Source organism: Urocitellus parryii, chromosome 1 (genome assembly GCF_045843805.1).
Source record: "Urocitellus parryii isolate mUroPar1 chromosome 1, mUroPar1.hap1, whole genome shotgun sequence".
Taxonomy (NCBI): Eukaryota; Metazoa; Chordata; class Mammalia; order Rodentia; family Sciuridae; genus Urocitellus; species Urocitellus parryii.
In genome coordinates this window covers 231,030,440-231,054,047 of record NC_135531.1, presented here as the reverse complement: position 1 = coordinate 231,054,047, position 23,608 = coordinate 231,030,440, and the positions used below count along the sequence as shown (strand labels likewise).

The 23,608-nt window shown below is 36.3% G+C and overlaps 1 protein-coding gene across 1 annotated transcript in view; it reads left to right on the top strand.

Moving 5' to 3' along the window:
* Ccdc141 (coiled-coil domain containing 141) overlaps positions 1-23,608 on the top strand; it is a 183,471-nt gene that overhangs the window by 46,812 nt on the left and 113,051 nt on the right. Inside the window, exons 3-5 of the mRNA XM_026392006.2 lie at positions 1,917-2,108; positions 4,451-4,559; positions 10,532-10,785. Of these exons, the coding sequence (XP_026247791.2) occupies positions 1,917-2,108; positions 4,451-4,559; positions 10,532-10,785 (555 nt within the window). The remainder of the gene's footprint in view (positions 1-1,916; positions 2,109-4,450; positions 4,560-10,531; positions 10,786-23,608) is intronic.

The window sequence follows — 23,608 nt, the reverse complement described above, 5'->3', positions numbered from 1 at the left end:
ACTTGAATATGTAATTATTTTTTCTTTAAAAGCAAGTTTGTCAAAAGCTATATTTTATCTAAGCATACATTAAGACTTTGAATATAGTAGTTGTATACCTTAAAACTTTGAATATAGTAGCTTCATTATTATTTTCTCTAAACTGCTTATAATTATAATGATCATTATAAATTTGATTTAAGAATAATTATTTAAAGTTTTTTTAAATTTCCAAAAATATTTGTTTTATTATCCATTTATATTTATATTTATTACAATGTGGTCTGACTGTTCGCACCTACTTGAAATATTTCCGTGCTATAACTGGAAAGTTCATGAGTGCCTTAATCTTTTTTCTTTTTTTTTTTTTTTTTTTGTTTAATATTTTTATATATATTTATTGATCTTTCACATTTCTTCTTTTTTTTTTCTTTTTTATTTATTTATTTATTTATTTATTTTTATTGTTGGTCGTTCAAAACATTACATAGTTCCTCATACATCATCAATGGAAGGGTAACTGATGTGATACAGCAATCTGTATACGGGATAAAATTGGGAGTTCATAACTCATTTGAACCTTAATCTTTTTTCTTTCATATTTTTTAAAACCAGAACATTAACTGTATGGCTAATTGTTGAATCTCTCAAGAGTAACAGATGCTACAACAGCTGCCCTCTTGAGTTTAGATTTGTTCCTTCATGGAATCCATGCTGGAATCTGCAACACGCAATTTTTAGGCGCCTCCTTAGAGCAATCCTGTGCTCTGGCTAAACTTGCTCTTGAGCTTGCTAGAGGTCATCTCCTGAAGGTGGCAGGCCCTAGAGCCGGGGCAGCCAGCTGACATGTGTATCTTATAGAGCCTTTCCATCTCCCTTTTCTACCATGGAGACTAAAGAGCAAGTGCCTTATCTGTGCTGAAGATTATACTATTTGTCAATATAAAAAGGCATTCTTTAATCCTGAATGATTTTTGTTTTGTTTCTAATTTATCTGATATTAATATTGCTAGTCCTGTTTTTTTGTTTTGCTTGTTTCTGCCTGTTCTTTCTCATCTCTATTTTCAAATGTTATTTCTTTTTTAGTTTAAGGATGGCTCAAGCAAAAATATAAATTAATTGAATTTTGTTGCTTTGTTGTTTCACTCACTTTAATGATATTTGTTTTTTTAGTTGAAAACTTCACGTTTTTACTGATATTTAATATATTCCCATCATTGCATTTGGTTTTGTGTAAGTGTCCTGATAAATGTGCTCTTACTACTTTTGTTTTCTTTGTTACTTTTTGCCTGATCATATTTGTAATGCCTTCCTACTAATTTGAGTCTTTGTTTTGTTGCTAACTTCAAGAGTGAAACAGAATCTATGGAATGCTCCTCCTATCTCTCAGTGAGACACTTATGTAAGTGCATGTTCCCTTCCTCCTCCATAGTTTGTTCAAACAATTCATAACGTTGGTTACAGATTCTCTAATTTTTACAATATGAATAGTATCTTTCAAGAATTTATTCTTAATATTTACATGAAGTTTTATAAACATACTAACAACTAACTAATAGTAATTCAAAATAAACAGTAAGTTTTGTTGGGCTCATTTCTCATGACTTTATTCTTGATTACTCTTCTGGATGTCTTCCAATTAGTTTTCTTATTTTTATTTATTTATTTGGAAATGTGAGATCCAGCTCAATAATCTATAACTCCAGGAATGTAGGCATGCAACTTTGATGAACCTCTACAGTATTTAGCGTGGCTGTGCTCTCTGGCTGTCCACAATCTCCACTGCTCCTCCTTGCCTACACAACAGATTGTACAAATTCTCTCCTCAATCTTCCCAAGCTACTTACAGTTTCAACTATCCAAGTGTTTAAGCCATGCTTCTGTGTTCTTGCATTGGGTGACACTCTGCCTATGCCTTGTTTTTCTCCTGGACTTAGGCTTTGGAAGATCGGGTGTGGGAACTCTTGCAGGAAGCAGACAAGACAGCTGAAGAGAACAAGAAACAGAGTCAGGTTTATGACGCCATGGCCCAGACCTTGGGTGAAGCCTGGGCAGCTCTGGTCTCCATGCTTGAAAGAAGACGGGAACTCCTTAGGTTGACCTGTGAATTTTTTGAAAATGCCTTGGAGGTTTGTATTTGAAAATAATTCTCCCTTTTCCACACCAAAGCCAATAAACAGCACTCCTGAAAATGTTTTATTTCCACAAATAGACATTGCCATTGTATTTTTTAAATGGCAGAATAACAAAGGTATATACATTTAAGAGAATACATTTAAGTTTTTAAATTAAAAAAAATAAATAAAATATTAAGTAAAGTGGGTACCCTTAGTCTTAAGTCATTTTAATTTTATTTCCTCTTTAGAAGACACTAATGCAGTTACCAATCAAACAATCAAACAATTACCATTAATTACAAATAATAGGGTCATTAGGAAATGCTGGTTTAGAGCATTCTTGTTGACTAAAAGTGGAAGGATAAAATTCTTCTGCTGATTAAAAAAAAACAATCACAGAAAGTCTCATAGAACACTTAGCTTATAAAGTTAGCACTTTATAGAGTACTTTTCTAATGCATATATCATTAGTTTTCTGTAGTTTGAGCTCATTAAAATACAAGGGAAGGAAAAAGTACTGGATCTAAGAAGGTCATTTCCCCTATAATTTTTCTTGAATTCTGTAATTTTTTTGAGGCTCCAGATTTCAAAATGTGAGCCTCAAAGAACATTATCAAAAGAAGTGTTGTATTTGGTATAAGCCAGTTATTGGAAATTTCACTTTTTAACTTCTCTGTCAAGTGGCAGCACATTCGTTCTGATGGGATAGCACTGCTTCATTATGATAAAGCACTAGCTTTGAAAAATATGACATTTTTAAACGGAAAATTCAGAGCTTAAATCCAAAATAATGAAGCAAAGAAGATTAGTAGCAGAACATAAGAATTGAGGTAGACAATCTCATGCATCATGAAGTCGTTTAAAAGCCAAAAGGAGGAGCAAAAACCTTATTGCAACTTCCAAGTTTTGCTCTCCACAATTTGAACACTGAAGTCCAACTCCAAGTTATTTTACAGATCTTCTTGGGGAAAAGTTCCACACAATCATCGTTTTTGAAAAGAAATAAACTAGCTGAAATACACCTACAGAAGCCAAATTACAGATGTAGCTGATTCATTCTGTCCTAGTAAAGGGTGTACAGGTGTCAACTGCCTCCAAACTTAGCTCCTCTGAGTACAGGAAATGATTTATCTAACATTAGGCTCAATATTTGCTTCTCGCTGTGTTTTAGTGTTAATGCTAGCTAATTTTCTCCATGATGTGGAAATTACTTCCAGATTCCATATGGAGTCAAAGGAAATATTAAGTCAAACCATTTCAACCCAGCATTTCTTATTCTTTTACTTGAGTGAGCATTTGTTGGATTAGTGAAATGACTAAATGTTTCTGTATTATCCTAATTTCAATTTTTGGACCAGCTCCTGTATACTGTTCAGGCTTCTTTTGTATACCAAGTAATTTTCATTAGTAATACAAAAGAAGAGGGTGAAATTAATATCAAGCTCTTTGAAAAGTGTCCCCTTTTTGCCACTTCTGCCCTGAACAAGCTGTAGAAAGAGGAAAAGTGTAACTTTTTGGTGGAGAAAAGAAAATATCCATAAGTTAGTAGAACATCAAGGCAAAATTTTCAAGTATTATTTGCTTATTGGTTTATTTTTTAAAAAATTTACATAAGCATTAAAAGTACAGAGATAGGTTATACAGTGACTTTAAAACTTATCATAATGTTCTATGAGGGGAAAAAAAACACAAATCACCTGTGATGGCCATTCATTTTTTCTCTTTGAAGATTATTTTCATTATTTCTCATGAAGGTGCCCCTTTGGTGTATACCTGTTCAGGTTACTTCCTGTATAAATATATATTTTGTTGTGTACTAACAAGGGGATTAGACTAAAACTTGTATTTTTCATTTCTAAGTTTAACCATTGTGGGGAGGGACTATATTTAAGCCTTCTCTGAGTTTTTTTTTAAGTTAAATTTACTCATAATTTCATAAGTACTGGCTAGCCAAGCTTTTTTTTTTTTTTTTTTTTTTGCAAACTTTCTGCTGATTCTTTCAGGCACTTCCTTAGAATGTTGAAAGTGATTGAATTTATTACATAGAATACAATGATTTTGGTTGAAAAATTGAATAGGCTTCTGAACAGTAAATAAGTTGGTCTATTTCAACATACAGGGAATATTTCTTGATATAAGAGAAATCTAAAGGAAGGAGAGGGACTGTGACACTTTGTAAACATGCAAACACCCACTCACAAAAACAACCCAAACCAGCACACACTCACACATACCATTACAGAAACGCACATGGCCAGCTAGGCCGTTAATTCATCAAATTACCCACAGATAACAATAAGCATCATTTTGATTTTGATTGATTTCTTATATCTTCCTTTATGTTTGTGTTGTAGTTTGCTATTAAAATAGACCAAACTGAAGATTTCCTCCAGAGTCCTCATGAGTTTGAAAGTGCTGAGTCTTTACAATCACTTCTTCAGCTTCATGAACATCACGCCAAAGGCAAGAGACATGTTTATTCTTCACATAAACTTTTAAAATTTTCCAAAGATGTTAATAATATAGATGCTTATGTACAACAGCATGCTTTAACTCATCTTGTTATGTAGACCCCCAACTTGTTCCCCAAAAGGATAAGTAAAGCTTTATTTGTGGTTACCTTCTGAAAGCAAGCACTAATTGTAAATGATTCTAGGAGAATGCAGAGGAAGAGCCTCTGGAAGATTCCTTACCTGGTCTTCTAGTTTTAATTCTTGAGGAAAGAGGCCGTTTTCACCTTGTTCATCATTTTATCCTTGCATCTAGCAATGTGGATGGTGGGTCCTAAATACTTGTTGGTTAAATTCAGTGATTATTCCTTTTAAGTGCTAATAAATGAAGGCCAGTCTTTTAAATAGCCATTTTGAATAAAGAAAATTCCTCTCTCGTTATTGCAGAAAAAAAGTAGTGAGCTTCTTCCAGATACAATTAATAAAGCATTACACAAAAAGATTTCCAATTTCCTCTGCACAGCTCTGAAGACAGTCTAATTGTTACATCAATTTGTATGCCAGGCCTCTCTTCTAACCCTCCGCTGCCAAATTTGGGAATGGCCAGTACTAGAACAAGGAAGGTATTTGTGGAAGAGTAGTTATTTGCTATCATCTTTGGGGAAGTAGGGTAGATAAATACATAGGGAAAGTCACTTCTGCCTAATGTGTCTTCTAATTAAAACTAAGTGTGAATGAAATGATTTTTTGCTCCACAAATTTGATGATGCTAGAGAAGAATAAAGAACATTTTCAAATCCACAAACATGTATTGTGTTTATATTCATTCTCCACAGGACCTAGATCATTATGATTAATTATTTACCATAACTTTTCCCAAACCCAAAGACTAAAGAATTCAATGTTTCCTGTGTAAATTCTTATGAGAACCTATGAAATACATACATGAAATTTTAACTGATTATTATTCTGTACAACCTATCACTAACAAGAATCATAAACATCAAAAGATTCAGCACTAAAGCAGCAGCTATCCATTATTTACATGGCAGCCACCATTTAGCTGGCCACCCCAAAGGTAGGTGAGCAGAATCACATGACCTTCTTTTCCAGAGACTGGAAAGTGAATTGAGTCTGGTTAACTGAGGTGGGTTCTTGGTCTCAATTCAATCTTTATCCAACCAGCATGATCTTCACACAGCAATTTTACTCCTGGAAATCTGAGAGTGACTGATACTTTTGATGAAAAGGTTCATTACTGAAGCAATAAAATGAAGTTTTCCAGAGGGATGGGGGCTTATGGAAGTAGAAAATTTCCCAGAAACATTGAGAGATGGAGCTGGAAGGGGGTGAAGTAATCTAAACATTGTATTCTTGCTCTGGTTGGCTCCTACAAGATTGGCAGATGTGCAGCACAGCAAGCCAGTTTACATGGGTGTGCACTGCTTGGTTGGAGGCCATAGGCTACATTGCTGGCATCCAGCTGACAGGGGATTGCTTTTCAGGGGTATTGTGTTCAGAATCCACCTGGCCTTTTCTTAGTCTGAAAAGAAGGATAAAAATGCTAGCTGAAGACAGGAAACTTGCTTTATATTTTGTGACAATGAAATATTCTTCCATCCTGATGAGATGCTTACCAGAACCCTTTTGTGCCTCTTTTTGTGATACTAGAAGCCCAAGGATTACACAGGGCCTGGTCAAGATACCTGGTTCTAATTCATATGCCTCATGATGGTTCAAGCACTTTGTTTTCATAGAATGGGAGTTGATTAAACATAATCATCAACTGATTCAGTGGGATATGATTAAGATGAGCTGATTTGAAGTACATATTAATGGATGAAACTCCAGTTTGTAGTTAAGGGCTTCATATCTGTTATCTTTAAATTTAAGGAAATGAAGTATAAGTATAGTTGGCAGTCGTAATTCATCTCTGATATGTCGATCAGTTGAGTAGTACAGAGAATGTTGGGATGGAAAATCTAATGCTGTAACTGAGAACCATGACCTAACTTACTCCTTGTAGTCAGCTCACTTCAATTAGCTTCTCCTGTGCCTTTTTATAATTGAGCAATGCTCAGGCTGCATTGTTTGTGAGAAGCTTATCCTCTAACATGGCAGAGGTCAGAACAGCAGGAACAAGTTAAAGTTTCTGCCCTCTGGAATGTTACAGAATAAGCCTGTTCCTCCACAAGGCAGTCCTTAAAATAGTTGAGAACTAACATATCTTCTCTTGTCTTCTCTCCTTTGGGCTATACAAGCTTAGTTAGTTAAAGTCTTTTCCAGCAAGCATGGTTTCCATAGTCAACCTGGCTACCAACCTGGTCATCCTCAATTCAACCACACATACTTAAACAGTGTTTTCCAAGCCTGGAGCTGGTGAGAAACCTAGAGCCATGTGTCTAGGGAGTGCACAGACTTTGGCCTCAGGAAGCCAGTGGTTTAGCAGGGCAGCTACCTGCTTGTCACACTCTGCTATGCTTCCTCTGAGTGTCTCTTGTACACCACCCTGCTCACTGTGCATTAATAACTTATTTCCTTACTTATCTTTATCACCAGATTGGGAGACCCTGGGTGGCAGGGATTAGAGCATCTCTGCACCTCCTGAACTTAATATAGCTTCCAACCCAAAGTGTATTTCTCATTGAATGTTTCTTGTATTTAATTCCAATGGAAGGCATGGCAGAATGATGAAAAAAGTAAGCAATAAACAAGGTACTACAGGGATGTTCAGGAGGAGAATAGTTGCTTTAATTTTGATCACAGCTGTACCTTCTACCTGTTTAATGTCCTTCTTAAAATGAACAAAATACCTACAGATCTGTAAGTCAGGGAGAATCTTATTACTCCATTGTCATAGATTTTAAATAGACATAGTCTCATGGGGGCCCGTTACACTGTTATCTTTACTTTTGAATACATTTCAAAATGCTCATTAATTAAGTTTAAGGAAAAAAAATCTTCTTGAGAAAGATTTCAGAATATTTTAAAATTTATTGGGAAGAAGTATCATCTGTGGTCTCAGTGACCTTGATGACTATGGCCTTGATACTTTTTTGAAAGCACTAATTTGGGCAAGTTTTTAATAACTATTAAGCCCACCTAACTTGTTGACCTCCTTCACTAATTTAAATTGATTATTTATACCTAGTAATTATGGCAAACCATATAGATATTAGTATAAAATGTACTTTAGTATCTTTTTTTTGTGGGGGGGGTACTGAAGATTGAACTCAGAGACACTTGACTACTCGGCTACATCCCCAGCCCTTTGTATTTTATTTAGAGATAGGGTCTCAGTGAGTTGCTAAGCACCTTGCTGTTGCTGAGGCTGGCCTTAAATCCATGATCCTCCTGCCTTTGTCTCCCAAGCCAGTGAGATAAGTATCACTTTTTTAATATGACAAAATTAATCTAACCAATTAAGCATTGAAAATTTTACTGATTGTTTATCAACTTCACATCATAAGGTAAGTAGGGTTTTTTTAAATTTAATTTTATTTTGTGTGCTGGGGATTGAACCCAGTGGTGCTTAACTACCACTTTTTATTTTTTATTTTGAGATATATATAGTCTCTCTAAGTTGCTTAGAGCCATACTAAGTTGCTGGGGCTGGCTTTGAATTTGCAATCCTCCTGCCTCGGTCTCTGTAACCCCTTGTTTCTGGGATTACAGGCATGTGCCACTGAGACCAGCTAGTAGGGTTTTATAAATGCCAAAATGTGTAATCTTTCCAATAAACAAACTGTAGAGCTTTTGTATTCTTGAATATAGCTAGATGGTTTACCGTGAAGAAAAATATGTCATTTGGTATGACCAACTAACTGATGGAATAAATAAGTAGGGAAATGTAGACTGTAAAAAAAACGTGAGTATGAGGAACTGACAGGGGAAGGCCAAGAGAACTGGCAGAGGGAACCGAGGGAAGAATTGGTCCATTTGGGTGACCAGCAGGTAGCCGGTAATAGGCTATGCAGCCTCCAATTACCTTTGGCTCTGGCGGATGCATGCCTAGAGCAATGTGGTCATGGTTATACTATTTTGACAGAAACCTTGACAGAAAACTAAAAAAAAAAAAAAAAAAAAAAAAAAAAAAAGAATGCAAATTGAAATTTTGGCTAATTATATGTATTTTAAAGGGCCAGTTCAGTATGATTTGATCTACTGTCAGTTTGCAATATCCTGAATCCCTAAAGTTGTGCTTCCCTCCCTTATTTGAAAAGTCTAATGTGTAAGATTAGACATGTGGATACTTTGTTGCCTAATCAGATTTTCTGTGTGTGTGTGTATGTGTGTATGTGTGTGTGTAGCTGTTCAAAATATCACAACAAGCTCTTCAATGCATAGGAAAAAAATTCTTTCTTTTTTCATATACAAAAGTAAACTCACTCATCCTCATTACTACATTGTTTGCAAAATTATGGCTATCTAATTTACGACCTTCTATAACCTATTTCACCTTGTTTCTCCTACTGTTTCTTTTACTTCCCCATAACTAACTTGTTTTAGACAATAGGTCCTTCCCCTGCTGCTATCTTAGTAATGTTTTCTTCTGTGTTACCTTTTCATCATTGTGACCAAAATACCTGAAAAGAACAATTAGAGGAAGAAAACTTGATTTGGGCTCACAGTTTCAGAAGTCTCATTCCATGGTCCTGAGAAGAGGCAGGACGTTATGGAGGAAGAGGTGTGGCAGAGGAAAGCTGGTCGCATAGGGCAGCCAGGGATGAGGGGTGGGGGAAGGGAGAGCCAGGGACAAGATATAGTCTCCAAGGGCATTCACCCAGCCTAGTGACCTACTTTCTCGAGCCATGATAAATTATACATATAATAATACATGTATATGTATGCAATTATACATATACCTATGTATAATTCCCACCCAGTAGTTCATTCAAATGATTAATCCATCAAATAGATTAATCCAGTGATGAGGTACAGTCTCCACGATCTAATAATTGTCTACTAGCCTTCTTTGTATAACTTGCTATACTGGGGACTGTGCTTCTAAAGCATGAGCTTTTCAGAGAACATTTCAAATCTAAACCAAAACAGGTTCCATTTCTTTGTTCAAGAAAATGAATTTCAATGTTCTCCCTGACTTTTCTTATTTAAATTCTCCTATTCTTCTGTTCTAGTTCAAATTCTTGTGTTTCATTTGTTTCTTTGTATTGGTGACTCCCAAATTACCCAGGGCACATAATCATTGCTTGGAGATACTATTATATTAGTAAGCTCTAGTACTGTTATCTAATATTTTAATAGAAAGGTGTTACTTAAACCTACAACTTAATTTTCTTCAAAAATCACAAACTTGTGGCCTATTTAACAGTAAATATGCTTTATCTTGTGGGGAGTTTTAATTAAAAATATACAAAGTATAAAACATTTTAAAAAATCAGAAGCTTTTCCATACAAATCTATAGTTATAACTCTTTAAAAAATTGGAAGCCGTATCAGCACTGCAACCATATTCTCTCACGTCAACAGTTGGCTGGAACTGAGTGAAAACTGACTCCATTAGACTGAGTGAGTTTTTCTACCTTGCCATAGTCCCTGACATTGAGACAGCTGGCCGTAACCTTCACTGGGTGTTTGGCCATGACAGGTATTACCCTTTTAATCTCATATTTAGTTCAACAAGCTCAGAATACAGAATACTCCAGGGAGGGTTGGCACCATAACCAGCATCACACCACTAAAAACAGTGAACCATATCAAAATTCTATCATCCTTCCATGGCCTACACTGAATCATGCTAATGCTCAACTTTAGCATCTAACATCTGGCAGTTAGGGCTGTAGCAATGGTTAGGCCAGGGTGTTTGACTACTTCAAGTTTGTAAGCAGTTTATGTTGACCTTGCAGTGTGGCTTGTTATTACTATTAAAGCTATATGCATTTAAAATTATATGAAGAATCCAAGTATTACTACATAAAAGCTTGCTTATATCATTATCTCATTTTCTTTTTAATTTTCTTCTAGAACTCCTATCTCGATCTCTAGCCCTTTTAAACAAAAGCCAGCAACTCACTGACTTCATAGAGAAATTCAAGTGTGATGGACCTACTGTGAGTTCCGAGTTGATCCAGGGAGCTCAGAGCAGCTGTCTGAAGATTGACAGCCTTCTTGAACTTCTGCAAGACAGGAGAAGGCAGCTAGACAAGTACCTGCAGCAGCAGCGGCAAGAGTTGGGTCAGGTTCTGCAGATATGTCTGTGGGACCAACAAGAAAACCAGGTAACCCAATGGGCATTGGCTGATGTCCTGCCTCTGCTAACTGGTCATATGTGGATTAGCCATACCCTGGGGCAGAGTCTCTGTTGTTATAGTCAAATCCTTTTATTTTTGATCCAAAAGGCTTTCTTCCAAACTACCATGTTGTTTTTCCAAGTAAATATGAATACAAAAGAAACAATTTTTATTTACTGTCATTATAATATTGATTTTGTGAATGGGAGAACACTTACAGACAGTTTTGAAAATGACTGTGTTTTACTGTTGGGCTCTCTTTCTCACTTCTTTCCAGGTCATAACTAGCAGGCACAATTTTTTTTTTTTTTTGCAGTCCTGAATGTTAATAGTACTTTTCTAAAAAGTTGGAGAAACATGAGGGTGCTGCTGAATTGTGCTAGATTGCTGTGATTATTGTTTTAAAAAGTCTGTAACCTCAAAATAGAAGAATGGTCTGATGTTAGTAAAGAAGTCTGACCTTGGCCAATGGCTGAATTCTCAGTGGTTAGAGGTTTTTGGAGGTGTTTAGGCTCTTCAGAACTCACTACCCAGGCTGCAGGCAAAACTCTGATCAGTCATTGACATGTTTGTGAGGTATTCCTTTCATCTCAGTCATTTGAGGGTAAGTGTGGACAGAATTCTCTTTGCAAACCCCCAACTAATATAGATGGTATATTTATTGCAACATTTCTGATTGTCTCAATTCTGTGCTCAAATCTATGAATATTAAGGGGAAAGAATTAAGAGAAAGGATACAGAGAGAGATCTCCTGGTTGGATGCAAGGGAAAGGGGTCTTTTTACATGTTTTATTTTTCTTTGACACAAATTGGAAAGACAGACTTATAACTGGAAGCAAATACTTGTTCTTATTTCAAGCTGGAAAAATGAGACCTTAGATGATGACTAATATTTCAACTAATAATTATTGAGTACCTACTGTATGCCAGGACACATACTATATGCTGGAGACACACTAGACACAAGGCATTTTCCTCTATAAATTTTCCTTCTAATGTATTTCTCAATTTTAGCCTTATTGACAGTTGGTGCTAGGTAATCCCTTGTTGTGGGGGTCTGTCCTGTGCACTCTAGGACATTAACCCTGACCTCTACTAACTAGCAACTCGTGAAACATCCTCAGTTATGACAACCACATATGTCACCACATTGCCAGATGTCTCCCAAGGGGCAAAACTACCCTCAGTTAAGAACTGTCATTCAAATGTGATGAGAAAATCATGAAATATATAAGCGAAGTAAAAAGTGCCTTAAAAAAATCAAAAAGGACACTGAATTTGGACATGCATTGCTCTGCTATTAGATAACCCTCTCCCAGGAGGTGGCATACAGCAGAGGCAAATGTCCACCCTCCAGTCATAGACTCTGCCACATTGCATTTTCTTCCTAAGCTACTTCTGCCTTGGCCAATCAGCTCCTGTCCTGATTTTGCTGTGCATTACCTGCCCACCCCACCTGCCCCTGATTCAGTTCTTGTGGCCCTTCACCTGCTTATTAGAGTACTGTAGTCCAGTGCAATAGTCTTTTACTGATGATTTTGGCATAACAAAGAAAATCAATGCCAGGGACAAGAATCAATATAAAATTGTCAGACAACCATTTCTAAATTTCCGTGTCCTCCCTCTCTTAAGTGGGCTCTCTTTCAACCTCTCCTAACCCCTGCCCACCACCATGTTCCCAGAGCTTTTTAATCCTCAATCTCACTGATTCAAGTTAACAGAGACTTTCTCTCTCCAAAGAAAAGTCTCATCCATGAGGCTTCTCAATGCAGAAGCATCTACAGTAAGTCTTATTTATTCATAAGGTAGCCATTTTTGTCTTCCTGCTTCATGACTATGGCAATTATCACTCACTTGGTTCCTCTGCAGTTAAAGAAAAAGAAAGAAAAGTAAAGAAATCACATGAAAATTCAGGATGAATTTTCAAATTCAAATTCCAAATGAACATTCTAACCCAATGTGATGTTGAAGGGAAATCTGGATCTCTGCCAACCTTAGAAAACTTAAAGATGTCTCATATTAACTGAAGTGAGGTATTGTAGAAGCTTTCTGAATTGGTGAATTCTCTAACTTATCAGTCTTCAGCTTTCCTTTTCATTTTTTTTTAATTTAAAGGGGGGGGTGCTGTTAAAATAGATTTTATTTCACAGCAAAATTGAGCAGAAGGTAGAAGTTTCCCATGCACCCCGCCCCACAGCCTCCCAAATTATCAGCATCTCCTATCGGGGGGCAAATGTGTTATAATTCATACATTTCCATTAACACATTTTTATTCCCCAAAGTCCATCATTGATATTAGGATCACTCTTGATGGTGTACATTTGTAGGTTTGGACAAATGCATAGTGACATGTATCCACCATTGCAGTATCATGCAGAATCACTTAATTGCCCTCAAAAATCCTCTATTTATCCTTCTCTACACAATTGCTGGCAACCCCTGATCTTTGTAATGCTACAATAGTTTGCCTAATATCATATAGTTGGAATCACACAATATGTAGCCTTCCTTAGATTTATTTTTGTACTAAGTAAAATGCAATTAAGTTTTCTGTGTCTTCTCATGGCTTGACAGTTTACATCTGTATAGGGATGAATAATATTCCCTTATCTGAATGTACTGCAGTCTAGTCCTCCTTTCACTTACTGAGGTTTTATCCAAGTTTGGGAAAGTATGTATGAAGCTCTGTGAGCATCCATGAGCAGGTTTTGGTGTAAATATAAGTTTTCCATTAATTTGAGCACATACCAAAGAGTGGTACTGATGGATAGTATGCTAAGAATGTGTTTTTACTGTCTTCCAAAATAGCTAGACACTCTTACTTCTCACCAGCAATGATTGAGATTTCTGTTGTTTGACATCTTTACTGGGACTTGATGTTATCACTGTTTCAGATCTTGGCTATTCTAATAGGTGTACAGTAGTATTTTGTAGTCATTTTTAATGGGCCTCATTTTAAAATTGGAAATAGTACTCCACTCACAAGGTTGCTCTAAAGATTAAATGAAATAACATGTGTAAAATATACTGCTTACCATTTTAAGAGAAATTTAAGAAATGCCAGTTTCCTTGCCCTCACTCTCCTTGGTTAAACCTTACATCTAACAGATTCTAGCCCAAGTTCTTTCTCCTGGGTTTAGCATTAATGATGTTATACATATTGAGGTTTCTTAATGCCCTTAATTGTTAGATGCTTTTATGGATATAGTAAAGGCTTAAAAATGAATATTTGTGGTTATGAGAATGAAACTGATCTACCAACCTACCTATCTTCCTTTCTCTCTCTTTCTTTTTGCTGTTATTATTTTTGTGATGCTGGGGATTGAGTCTAGGGCCTCACTCATACTAAGCAAACATTCTGCCACTGAGCTACTTCCCCTGTCCTTTTAAAATTTTGAGACAAAGTATCACTAAATTGTTAGGCTGAACTTGAGATCCTCTTGCCTCAGTTCCCAAGTAGCTGGGATTACAGGTGTGTAATTACACTGTGCCCAGCAAGAATAAGGTTTTCTTTTAGACTCCATTCCTAATAGTCCTTGAACCAGAACTAATTTAATTATAGTAATAAGAATAAATACCATGCTTCATATGATCCGTTAATAAATAATACAGTCATTTCCTTAAATATAAAATTTAGGCTCTTAATCTTAAAATGATCCCTATTAACACATTCTCTCAATAATAGCAATGATAGCAACTGGAATAATTAATAACAACTGTTGTTTCTTTGTGCTTGTTAACAGCAACAATCCTGGGGTAGCCTGTTGGCTGGGTTTAAATCACAGCTTCACTACTTATCAAGTGAGTAACTGAGCATTTATTTAAATTGCCGGAGGCTCAGTTTTCTCTAAAAATGTGGATAATAATAGTACCTACCTTTAAGGGTTATGAGGATGACCCAAGAGTTATTACATGACAAGTACTTAGGACCGTGTGTGGAACACAGAAACTGTGGTATTAGTATTAGGAGTTTTTATCATCATATCTGAAAAGGATAGTGAAGGGCCAATATGTCATTGCTCTCCTTTTTCTGCTCCCTCCACCGTCATGCTCCAGTAAAGACAGGGCTTGAGTTGAAGGTCAATTTCATTGTTTATTTTGAGTTCATAGGGTATGATCAAATAAAGGTCACTTTTATAATCTTAGCAGCCATATTTGTTTAATGGGCACTCTAACTTTTGTTAGAAATGTGAGGAGCTCACTATCCATGTAGATGCTTTATTAGAATTTTGGTTTACAGCCACCTTTTAGGCTTTTATCCTAACAGGGGCCTAAACACACAAGCACATACACATTTGTTGAAGGAACAAACAAATATACAAAAGTCAACTAAATACGCCTGTATTTATTCTACTGTAATCTGATTTTTATTCAGTTGAACAAATCATAGACATATTCTTATGTCAAAAGTAGAATAATTTTAACAGATACATTGTATTTTGCTAATTGAATGTAACACAATTTAAGCAACACCTTACTGATGAGTAAGGAAACCCTTCAGTTTTTCAATGTTATAAGCAATAGTCAATACTGACCCTGTTGATAATTATGTAACAAGGAAATATTCAAAAAAGCTATGTAGGTATTAACATAATTCTCTTACCTGAATTTTAAAGTTTCTCTATTCTATAGTTTTGGGGATGTTGTACTGGTACAGATGAGCAGCAGGGACCAAAATTAAATAAGTTCTATGATTATCATGTTCCTGGATGATTTTCCTGATAATTCTAGAACATCGTGGAACCACGCCTCTTTGGAATGCAAAGTTTATTTTGTCAATTCCCTACCTATTTTAAAGAATCATGGAAGCTGTCAGACTTTACATGAATAAAATATCAGCTTTGTCAATCATTTTAACCACTCAAGGGGAAATTAAGTGAAGAATTAGAACAAAGATGACTGATAAATAATAATGCGAATGCCTGAGTATCTGAGGCATCTCTTCTCCTTTAGGGCCATTTGAAGGATGCATTTAGTGCTTCTTTCTCTCTAAGTGCTTCTGGCCTAATGCTTTTGAAAAAGTCAGCTAATTCACCTTTGGAATAGAAATTAAGTGACCAGCATGATAGCAACCTAAGATTTACATCAATTCCAGAAAAAGGAGAACGAAAACAACAAGATTTTTCTGTCTTAATTGGGACGTGAGAGCCTGGTAAACATAATCATACCATGTTATTTCTTTATCGTTATGTTTCAGATGTAAAAATGTGTACTCGTTTTACATTGAAAGATGAGCAGCTGCCCTTTCTTTTCAGTTCCTGCAGCATCTTATTTTTCAGATAATCTGCTTCATTAATGAAAATCAGAAGCAGCTTGGAGTATTTTGTGCATAATTAATTATCTTGGCAAGAAGATTTATGAATGTAATTTTTCTCAATTGCTCCAATCAGGCATAAGTGAGCCAAACAAATATATTAAAACTAAGTTATTCATGGCCTGTTTGTATAAGACAGTGTCAAGGACATCTAGGAGAATTAAGACACAAGGGAGACAATCTTTTTTTACTATCTGGATCACATATATGTGTGTAAGATACATATTTCTGGGGGAGGGTCAGAGAGGTTGCATTCACTTGGAAGGTTTTGTGGGTTATAATTTGAGTACAGTATACATCATAATCATATAGTATATTTACTGTCAGTAGACAATTAAAAATGATATCAAGATGGTCTACATAAAGCACAGTCTCAGGGCACCAGTCTTGTATCCGGTGGGCATCTGTAAAACTGTGTTTGTACGAACACATGTGTGCATGTATGTTCTCTCTGGTGCATGCTGCCTCTTTCTAACTAGCATTTAGGGCTTGAATGGTTGGTCAGCTTAAATTGATATAATGTGTGAAATGTTAGTGTCTTTTTAAAAATTTTTCTTTGAATGTAGCTTTTTAATTTTTTTTTTAGTTGAAAGTGAGTACAATACCTTTTATTTATTTTTATACGGTGCTGAGGATTGGACCTAGTACCTCATACTTGCTAGGCAACTGCTGTACCACTGAGCTACAACCCAGCCCCTAAATGTAGTTTTCAAACAGTGTCTGGCATAAAACCAAAATAAGGGTTGAATTATCTTGGTGATACTAGAATCAATAGTTTAGTTCAGTAAAAGACAACAATATCTAACTAGCCATTTGTAGATTAAGATTTATCCCAGAATTTCATTTTGGCACATAGGCTTCTTCTAGAATTCTCTCTAAAGCATGCCAGCAGGAAATATAAAGTACCTTAATGTTGTAGGAGAAACATATAATTTTTTTAAAAAAATTGTTAGATGTTGATGAACTTTTATTTTATTTCATTTATTTATATGTAGTGCTGAGAATTGAACCCAGTTCCTCACACATGCTAGGCAAGTGCTCTACCACTGGGCCGCAACCCAGCCCTAAGGAACATATAATTTTGAAAGTAGCAGACACCGTTGCTGGAGTACTTGCTAATCATTACTGTTTTCAATGACATTGCAGGTCAAAGGTAGCAACAGAGGGACTCAGATACAAATAGTAAGGGGACCAAACCTGCTTTCACCTTTACTAGCTTAGATGGATTTGGACCATTTATCGGCTTCTGTGCCTTGGCTTTCTTTTTGGTAAAATAAGGACAATAGTAGCATCTGCCTATAGATTTTGTACAAAATAAATAGGGTCATATATGTACAAATGTTAGAGCACAATCTGGCATATGTTAACTGCCCAGTAAACATTCAGGTGTTCACTATAGCGGTATATGGCACTTTCTGAGCTTAGATATCACTGGCACAAAATTCTGCATATCAGCTGGATCCCACACCCATTCTCTAAACCACTATGTGATCCTAGAATTCTAAAATGTTCTGATGTGCAGGGGAATAAATGCCATTTTATGACTTGATATCCAGCCTAGTTTATTCAAAAGTTTTGCTTTTTCTCCCAGATAGTTAAAAATCAACTTTTCAGCTATCCACCAACTTCATCCACCCTTTAGGTATTTCATTAGCTCATTTGTATTTATTATACTTAACTACAGTTTCATTAAATTTAGTTTGTTACTTCTATATACAGTTGTCCTCCCTTATTTGAGGTTTCATTTTCTACTGTTACCCACAGTCAACCATGGCTCAAAAATATTAAATGGATAATTCCAGAAATGAAAAATTCATAAATTTTAAATAACTTTTATGACAGCAGGTTATTATAATAGTTCTATTTTTTTTCCTTGACATTCTGGGGATCTAACCCAGGGCTAGGCACCACTGAGCTATATTTCAGTCCCAGTTTTATTTTATTATTAGTTATCTATCATAGTTAATACTTTAGTATGTCTGATTTATAAATTAAACTCTACCATAAGTATATATATAGGAAAAATAGCATACGTAGAATTTAGTATTGCCCTTGGTTTCAAAAATCCACTTGGGTCTTGGAAAACACATTGTGGATGTTCATTTGAACTGATGCTTTAACATTTTGATTATTTAATTCCCAAAATCAGTTGGTAGGATGAATGTGGGGTATTTACTATGACTTCCTTGTCCTGGTGTTGGAGTTGACTTTCCTTTTTGTGACAGCACTGCCACCATCCCAATCTGGGAGGGGGACTCATTCTCTCCTTTCCCTCACTTTCAGGGTCCCCAAAGACAAACCTAAAGGCTCAATTAATTTTAATACATTTTAAAGGGAGACTTATAATTAAACATAATAACCATTGTACTTTAAAATGATTACAACATCGTTTTAAAATTTAGCGGTGATTTGTTTTCTGAAGACACATTATATTATCTCTCATTTCTTTTAACAACCAACGGTTTAGGTCAAAGCTTCAAACTGAAATCTATGAGGTTGCATGACCTTGGAAAATGTCAAACCTCAGTCCTACTCCTAATGTCGGTCTGTCTCTTTTTTCTTACATAGTGAATGTAGTTGGTTCTCGATCTCCAGATCGATTAGGGTGGAAAGTTATATTGGGAAAACCAGACCTTGGTTATTTTTGGCAGGAGCACACATTGCTAAGACACTGGGCAGGGCTCTGTTTCCTTTCTAGAAAGAAGACTTCTACAGCTGGGGGAATTTCTCTCAATGAGTTGGAGGTAATTTTAAAAATAAAATATGGGTCCAGAGACTTTTGCTGTACTAATTTTATTGATTGGACTAAATAGCTTTCTACCACTAAGGAGCTGAAATTGAAGAGCCCAGCTAAACAAAAATAGGATGTGATGGCAAGGTTGGGAAGGGAAGTCTTTATCTTTCTTGAGAAATAAAGACACAGAGAAATTATTTGTCAATAAAAGTGAGATTATATATATGATAATATTATAATTCTAGACAGGTACAAAGGTGATCTGTGAAGCTATTTATAAAATAACAAAATTTGCCTCATGACAATATATTTTAGCTCTCCTCCTTATCAATCAACAGAGTCGTTATTGTGTGTGTGTGTGTATGTGTGTGTGCACATGCATGTGTGTGTATGTTTATGTTGCAGGGGAGTGAACCCAGAGTCTTGTGCATGCTAGGCAAGTACTCTGTCACTGAGCTATATCCCCAGACCTTTAAATTATTTTTTCAAGACAGTGTCTCACTAAACTTCCCAGGATGAACTCCAACTTTTGATACTCCTGTCTGAGTTTCCTGAGTAGCTGGGACTACAGACATGTGCCACTCTCAACCAGCATTTATCCTGGGATTTAATAATTTGGGAAGACACTAATGCCTTCCAGCTGACTTCAGTGACTTAAGGAGAGCTCCCAAATTCTACAGCAGAAAACTGTGAACATTGTCCTCTTTGAATCTCTGAGACTAAGCCCAAATAACAATAGGCCTACAGTTAGATGGATCCCAAAATGCATTTAGTAAAAGAAACTCAATCTACATGTTTAGTAGTGTTAAGAGACAAAGTTATAACAAATCCAGGTTTTCAGCTCTTGGTTGACTTTATTTGTGATTCCAGAATCAGGCAGTAGTGTGGACCAAAAATGCTTTGGAATGTTCTACTACATCACATGGGGTGGGTTATAGTCATAGCCAGAAAAAAGGAAATGACATCCAGAGATTGGAAGTTAGGCACAGAGAGAGAGGACTGGTTACAGCTCACACCTGTCTTATTTGAACATGGTTTAAACAGTTGTACTCTTGTGACTGACTGAGACTCCGCCTCTTGTTACCAGAGTAGGTCATAGCCAGTATCATGTTAGGTTGCAATTCTTCATGTACGAAGAAAGCTTTAGTAAAAGCCACACTTAAAGAGTATGGAGGCAGTTCTAGGCCAAGCAGTTCACTTTAACAGCAATAATTGTTCTTTTTTTTACCTACTCCCAAGTCCTCAAGTACAACATCAGAACATGTCTCTACTACCTCTTGTAATGTTATAGTCACCTAAATGAAGCCAATGAATATTTGATTCTGGTTTTGCCCAGTTAAGTACAGAGCACATTTGACTGGATTGCCTAACACAAAATACAGACAACTGGTTTCTAGTTTCCCCACCATTTGGGAAAAAAAAAAGGAAAAGAAGAAAACCTAAAACCTTTTGGGAGCTAAAATTGCTGCTATAATACTAACATGCCTTCAAAATCAAAGTAGTCATTGGAACTGTCACCTGTGGCCATCAACTATAGCTGAAAATATTTTGGAATATATGAGTGTATTTTTGGTAGCTGAGAGAGAGAGAGCTAGACTGTCAAAATGTCTTAGATTAAAGAAGATAAATAACTGATTCCTCCCTGCCCATATCTTTATCATTTTTTTTTTGGTCTTTAATAATAGCTGGTTATTTGGCAAGAACTGTTCTCTTGGAAAAGAAAATAAAAATAATTTGAAGAGATTATCATCTTCCCTTAAGCATTTTTATTAAGGTGGTTTGAATTGCTTGTTGCTGGCTCGCCTCCTTCAATATAGTCTTAAATAAAGATTAAAAAAATAAGATCCAATCTCAGATTGTAGAACAAATTGCAGAAAAAGAAACTATTGGTTCATGGCAGTCTGATGCATGACTTCAGGCTGTGGCACCAGTTCACATGCTTTCCACCTGAGTTGTTTATCCTTGAACACCTGAGAGCATTTTGTATCGCATGTGTTCTGATGTTTCAGTCCTATCTTTGGCATGTGTCATTTGGGAACTGGTTCTCTTGGTCTGTGCTTGCTGTCACCTCTGCCCATGGCTGGCCTCTTCCTCTCGGGCATTCCTGATGGGTCTGGTGCATACTTCCCTTACCGTCTCCAATGCACTATTTCCACTGAGACCCCACAACTGCACACAGGGCCATTTTCTATGTTAGAATTAGGTTTGATAAGTATAGCCTTGCATTGTGGTTTTGATTTTAAGACTGGTCATCATTATAGACTAATAAGAACCACTTCTCTTTTCCAGAATTCTTTATTTGTATAGATAAATATGATGAAAAGGAAAAATAATTACTGGATCAGGCAGCATGAACTTCAGCCATGGCATTCCTGTCCTCAACTGTAGGACTTAGGCAAGTTACTTAATCTGTATGGGTTTGAATTGACTCATTTATTGAAAAAGCCATTAACTCCATATAGAAAGGGTATAAAGATTAGATGAGATATTGGTGTAAGCTACCCAGGTAGTAACCTATACCTCTCTGTGAAGGTCTACTCTTCTCTTACTTTATTTATTCTTATCTTCCAGCAGGGGTTCCAGGTATGGGGTAGAAAATTCAACAAAGTCTTGTCCTTCCTTGCCCACAGATAGCTTCTTCAATACCATTCCCTTCCATCCTTCCTACTCAGTCTGATATACTCCTGTATTAACTCTCATGAATCTTCAGTTCTGTCTCCCTGCCATAAATGCATGCTTCATCTAATCAAATATAGAAAAAGATGTGAGGAGGAACCCATTTGTTCCCTGTGCTTTCCCTAAAGCTGTCTTCAGCTGTCCTCCTGTATTCAGCCAGTGAACTCAGCCAATCAGCTTCTTTGAATGGGTCATTAGTTCTTCTTTCTCACCAGCTCCCATCAGTGATCCATAAATGCACCCAACTGATATCTCATTCCACTATTCTCCTGGCTCTTCATTTTAATTTTCTGTTAATTAAAACTCAGTCCTTACATTTACATTTAAGAAATAATGATTTTTTGGAACATCCTTGAATTACAGAACCATCCAATAAAAATCTGTGATTTTAAATATTGCAGTAACCATTTTAAAAAAGTAAAGAGAAATATTCAAAAAGTGAAAAGTAATCATACATATTTAAACCCAAAATGTTCAAAATATTATTTCAACAGATAATTAATACTAATATTCTTGTGTGTGTGTGTGTGTGTGTGTGTGTGTGTGTGTATGTGTATGTTGTAGTGGGGATTCAACCCCAGGGTTCTCTATCACTGAGCAATATCCCAAGCCCTTTTTATTTTTTTATTTGATACAGGATCTAGTTAAGTTGCCCAGGCTGGCAACAAACTTCAATCCTCCTGCCTTAGCAAACTGCTGGGACCACAGCATGTATCACCCTGCCCGGCAATACGAGCATTCTTTTTTCCCCCCCGACATTTTTTATTGATGTGTTATAGTTGTACATAATGATGGGCTCTGTTGTTATATATTTATACATGCACACAAGACAGCAATATAATTTGGCCCATATCATTCCCCCTGCACTTCTCTCTTCCCTTCCCACCTCCCACCCCTGGTCCCCTTCCTCTACTGATCTCCCTTTGACTTTCATGAGATCTACCCCCACCTTTCTTTTCCTTTTTCCTATTTAGCTTCTGCCTGTGAGAAAAAAACATAGGACCCTTGGCCTTCAGAGTTTGGCTTATGAAGATGCTAATATTCTTGATGAGATACTCTCATTTTTTTATGTGAAGTCTATGAGATTTGATGTGTATTTTATACTTAGAGCAAATTTCTGATTGGAGTAGTCACATTCCAAAGTACTTGTGAGTTAGAACCTTATAACTTGGGCAGTATAAGTCTATGCTCTTTGGCAGAATTTTTCTGGCTTCTTCAGTTTTCAAGGTAGCCTCTTGGTTTTATTGAACATCCCTCATTCTCCTTTGTATTTTTGCTGACTTCCCTTTATCTCTCTTTCGTCACCCTCTGATAGATGCCACATACCCTCTCCCCCAAAAAATATCTGTCGCACTTCTTCCCAGACTTAATTCTATCTCCTTCAAGTACCTAGAAGTTCCGTCAAACTGATAAGATGATCAGAAGCACATTGCTTAAGTCAGGCTGAGAGATAGGAACTGAGAAAAGAGAGGAAAAGTGTTTTCACTTCCTCTTTTAGTCTAGCAATGCCCAGAACTCACTTCAGTGTACACTTTGAATGTTTTTTGTTTTTCCTTCATTTTCATATTCTGTCAACCCATGGGTCATATTTTCATCCTTTTGCAGGAATCTTGTTCTACAAACATGTCCAGATGCATCATTTGCTGTACTTACCACTCAGGCTTTGGGACAGCAGCTGATCTAAAGTGCACTTGGAATATCTGTGCAGCTGTCTATAGTAGCTACTTGCAGGATGGCATGATTGATTTACTGGGTATCAGAGTATTGTGGTTGACATGCTCTTGGCTATTTAGGGTGTCTTATTTTAGTCTGAGAAGGACTCTGAGAGCCTGTTTTGCATACATCCCATGGCATATATGATAAATCTGAACTATGAAGCTGCCTCTGTGTGTGTGTGTGAGCACCTCAGGATGAGATGTAACACCCTCACAATCTACTTACTTTGGAGTTTTATGCCAATCTGTTTTTGTTTTGTTTCTTTCTAGGGTGTTGTGGCAATAAAAATGTGTAGCTCTTGGGCTGGGGTTGTGGCTCAGTGGTAGAGCACTTGTCTAGCACATGCAAGACCCTGGGTTCGATCCTCAACA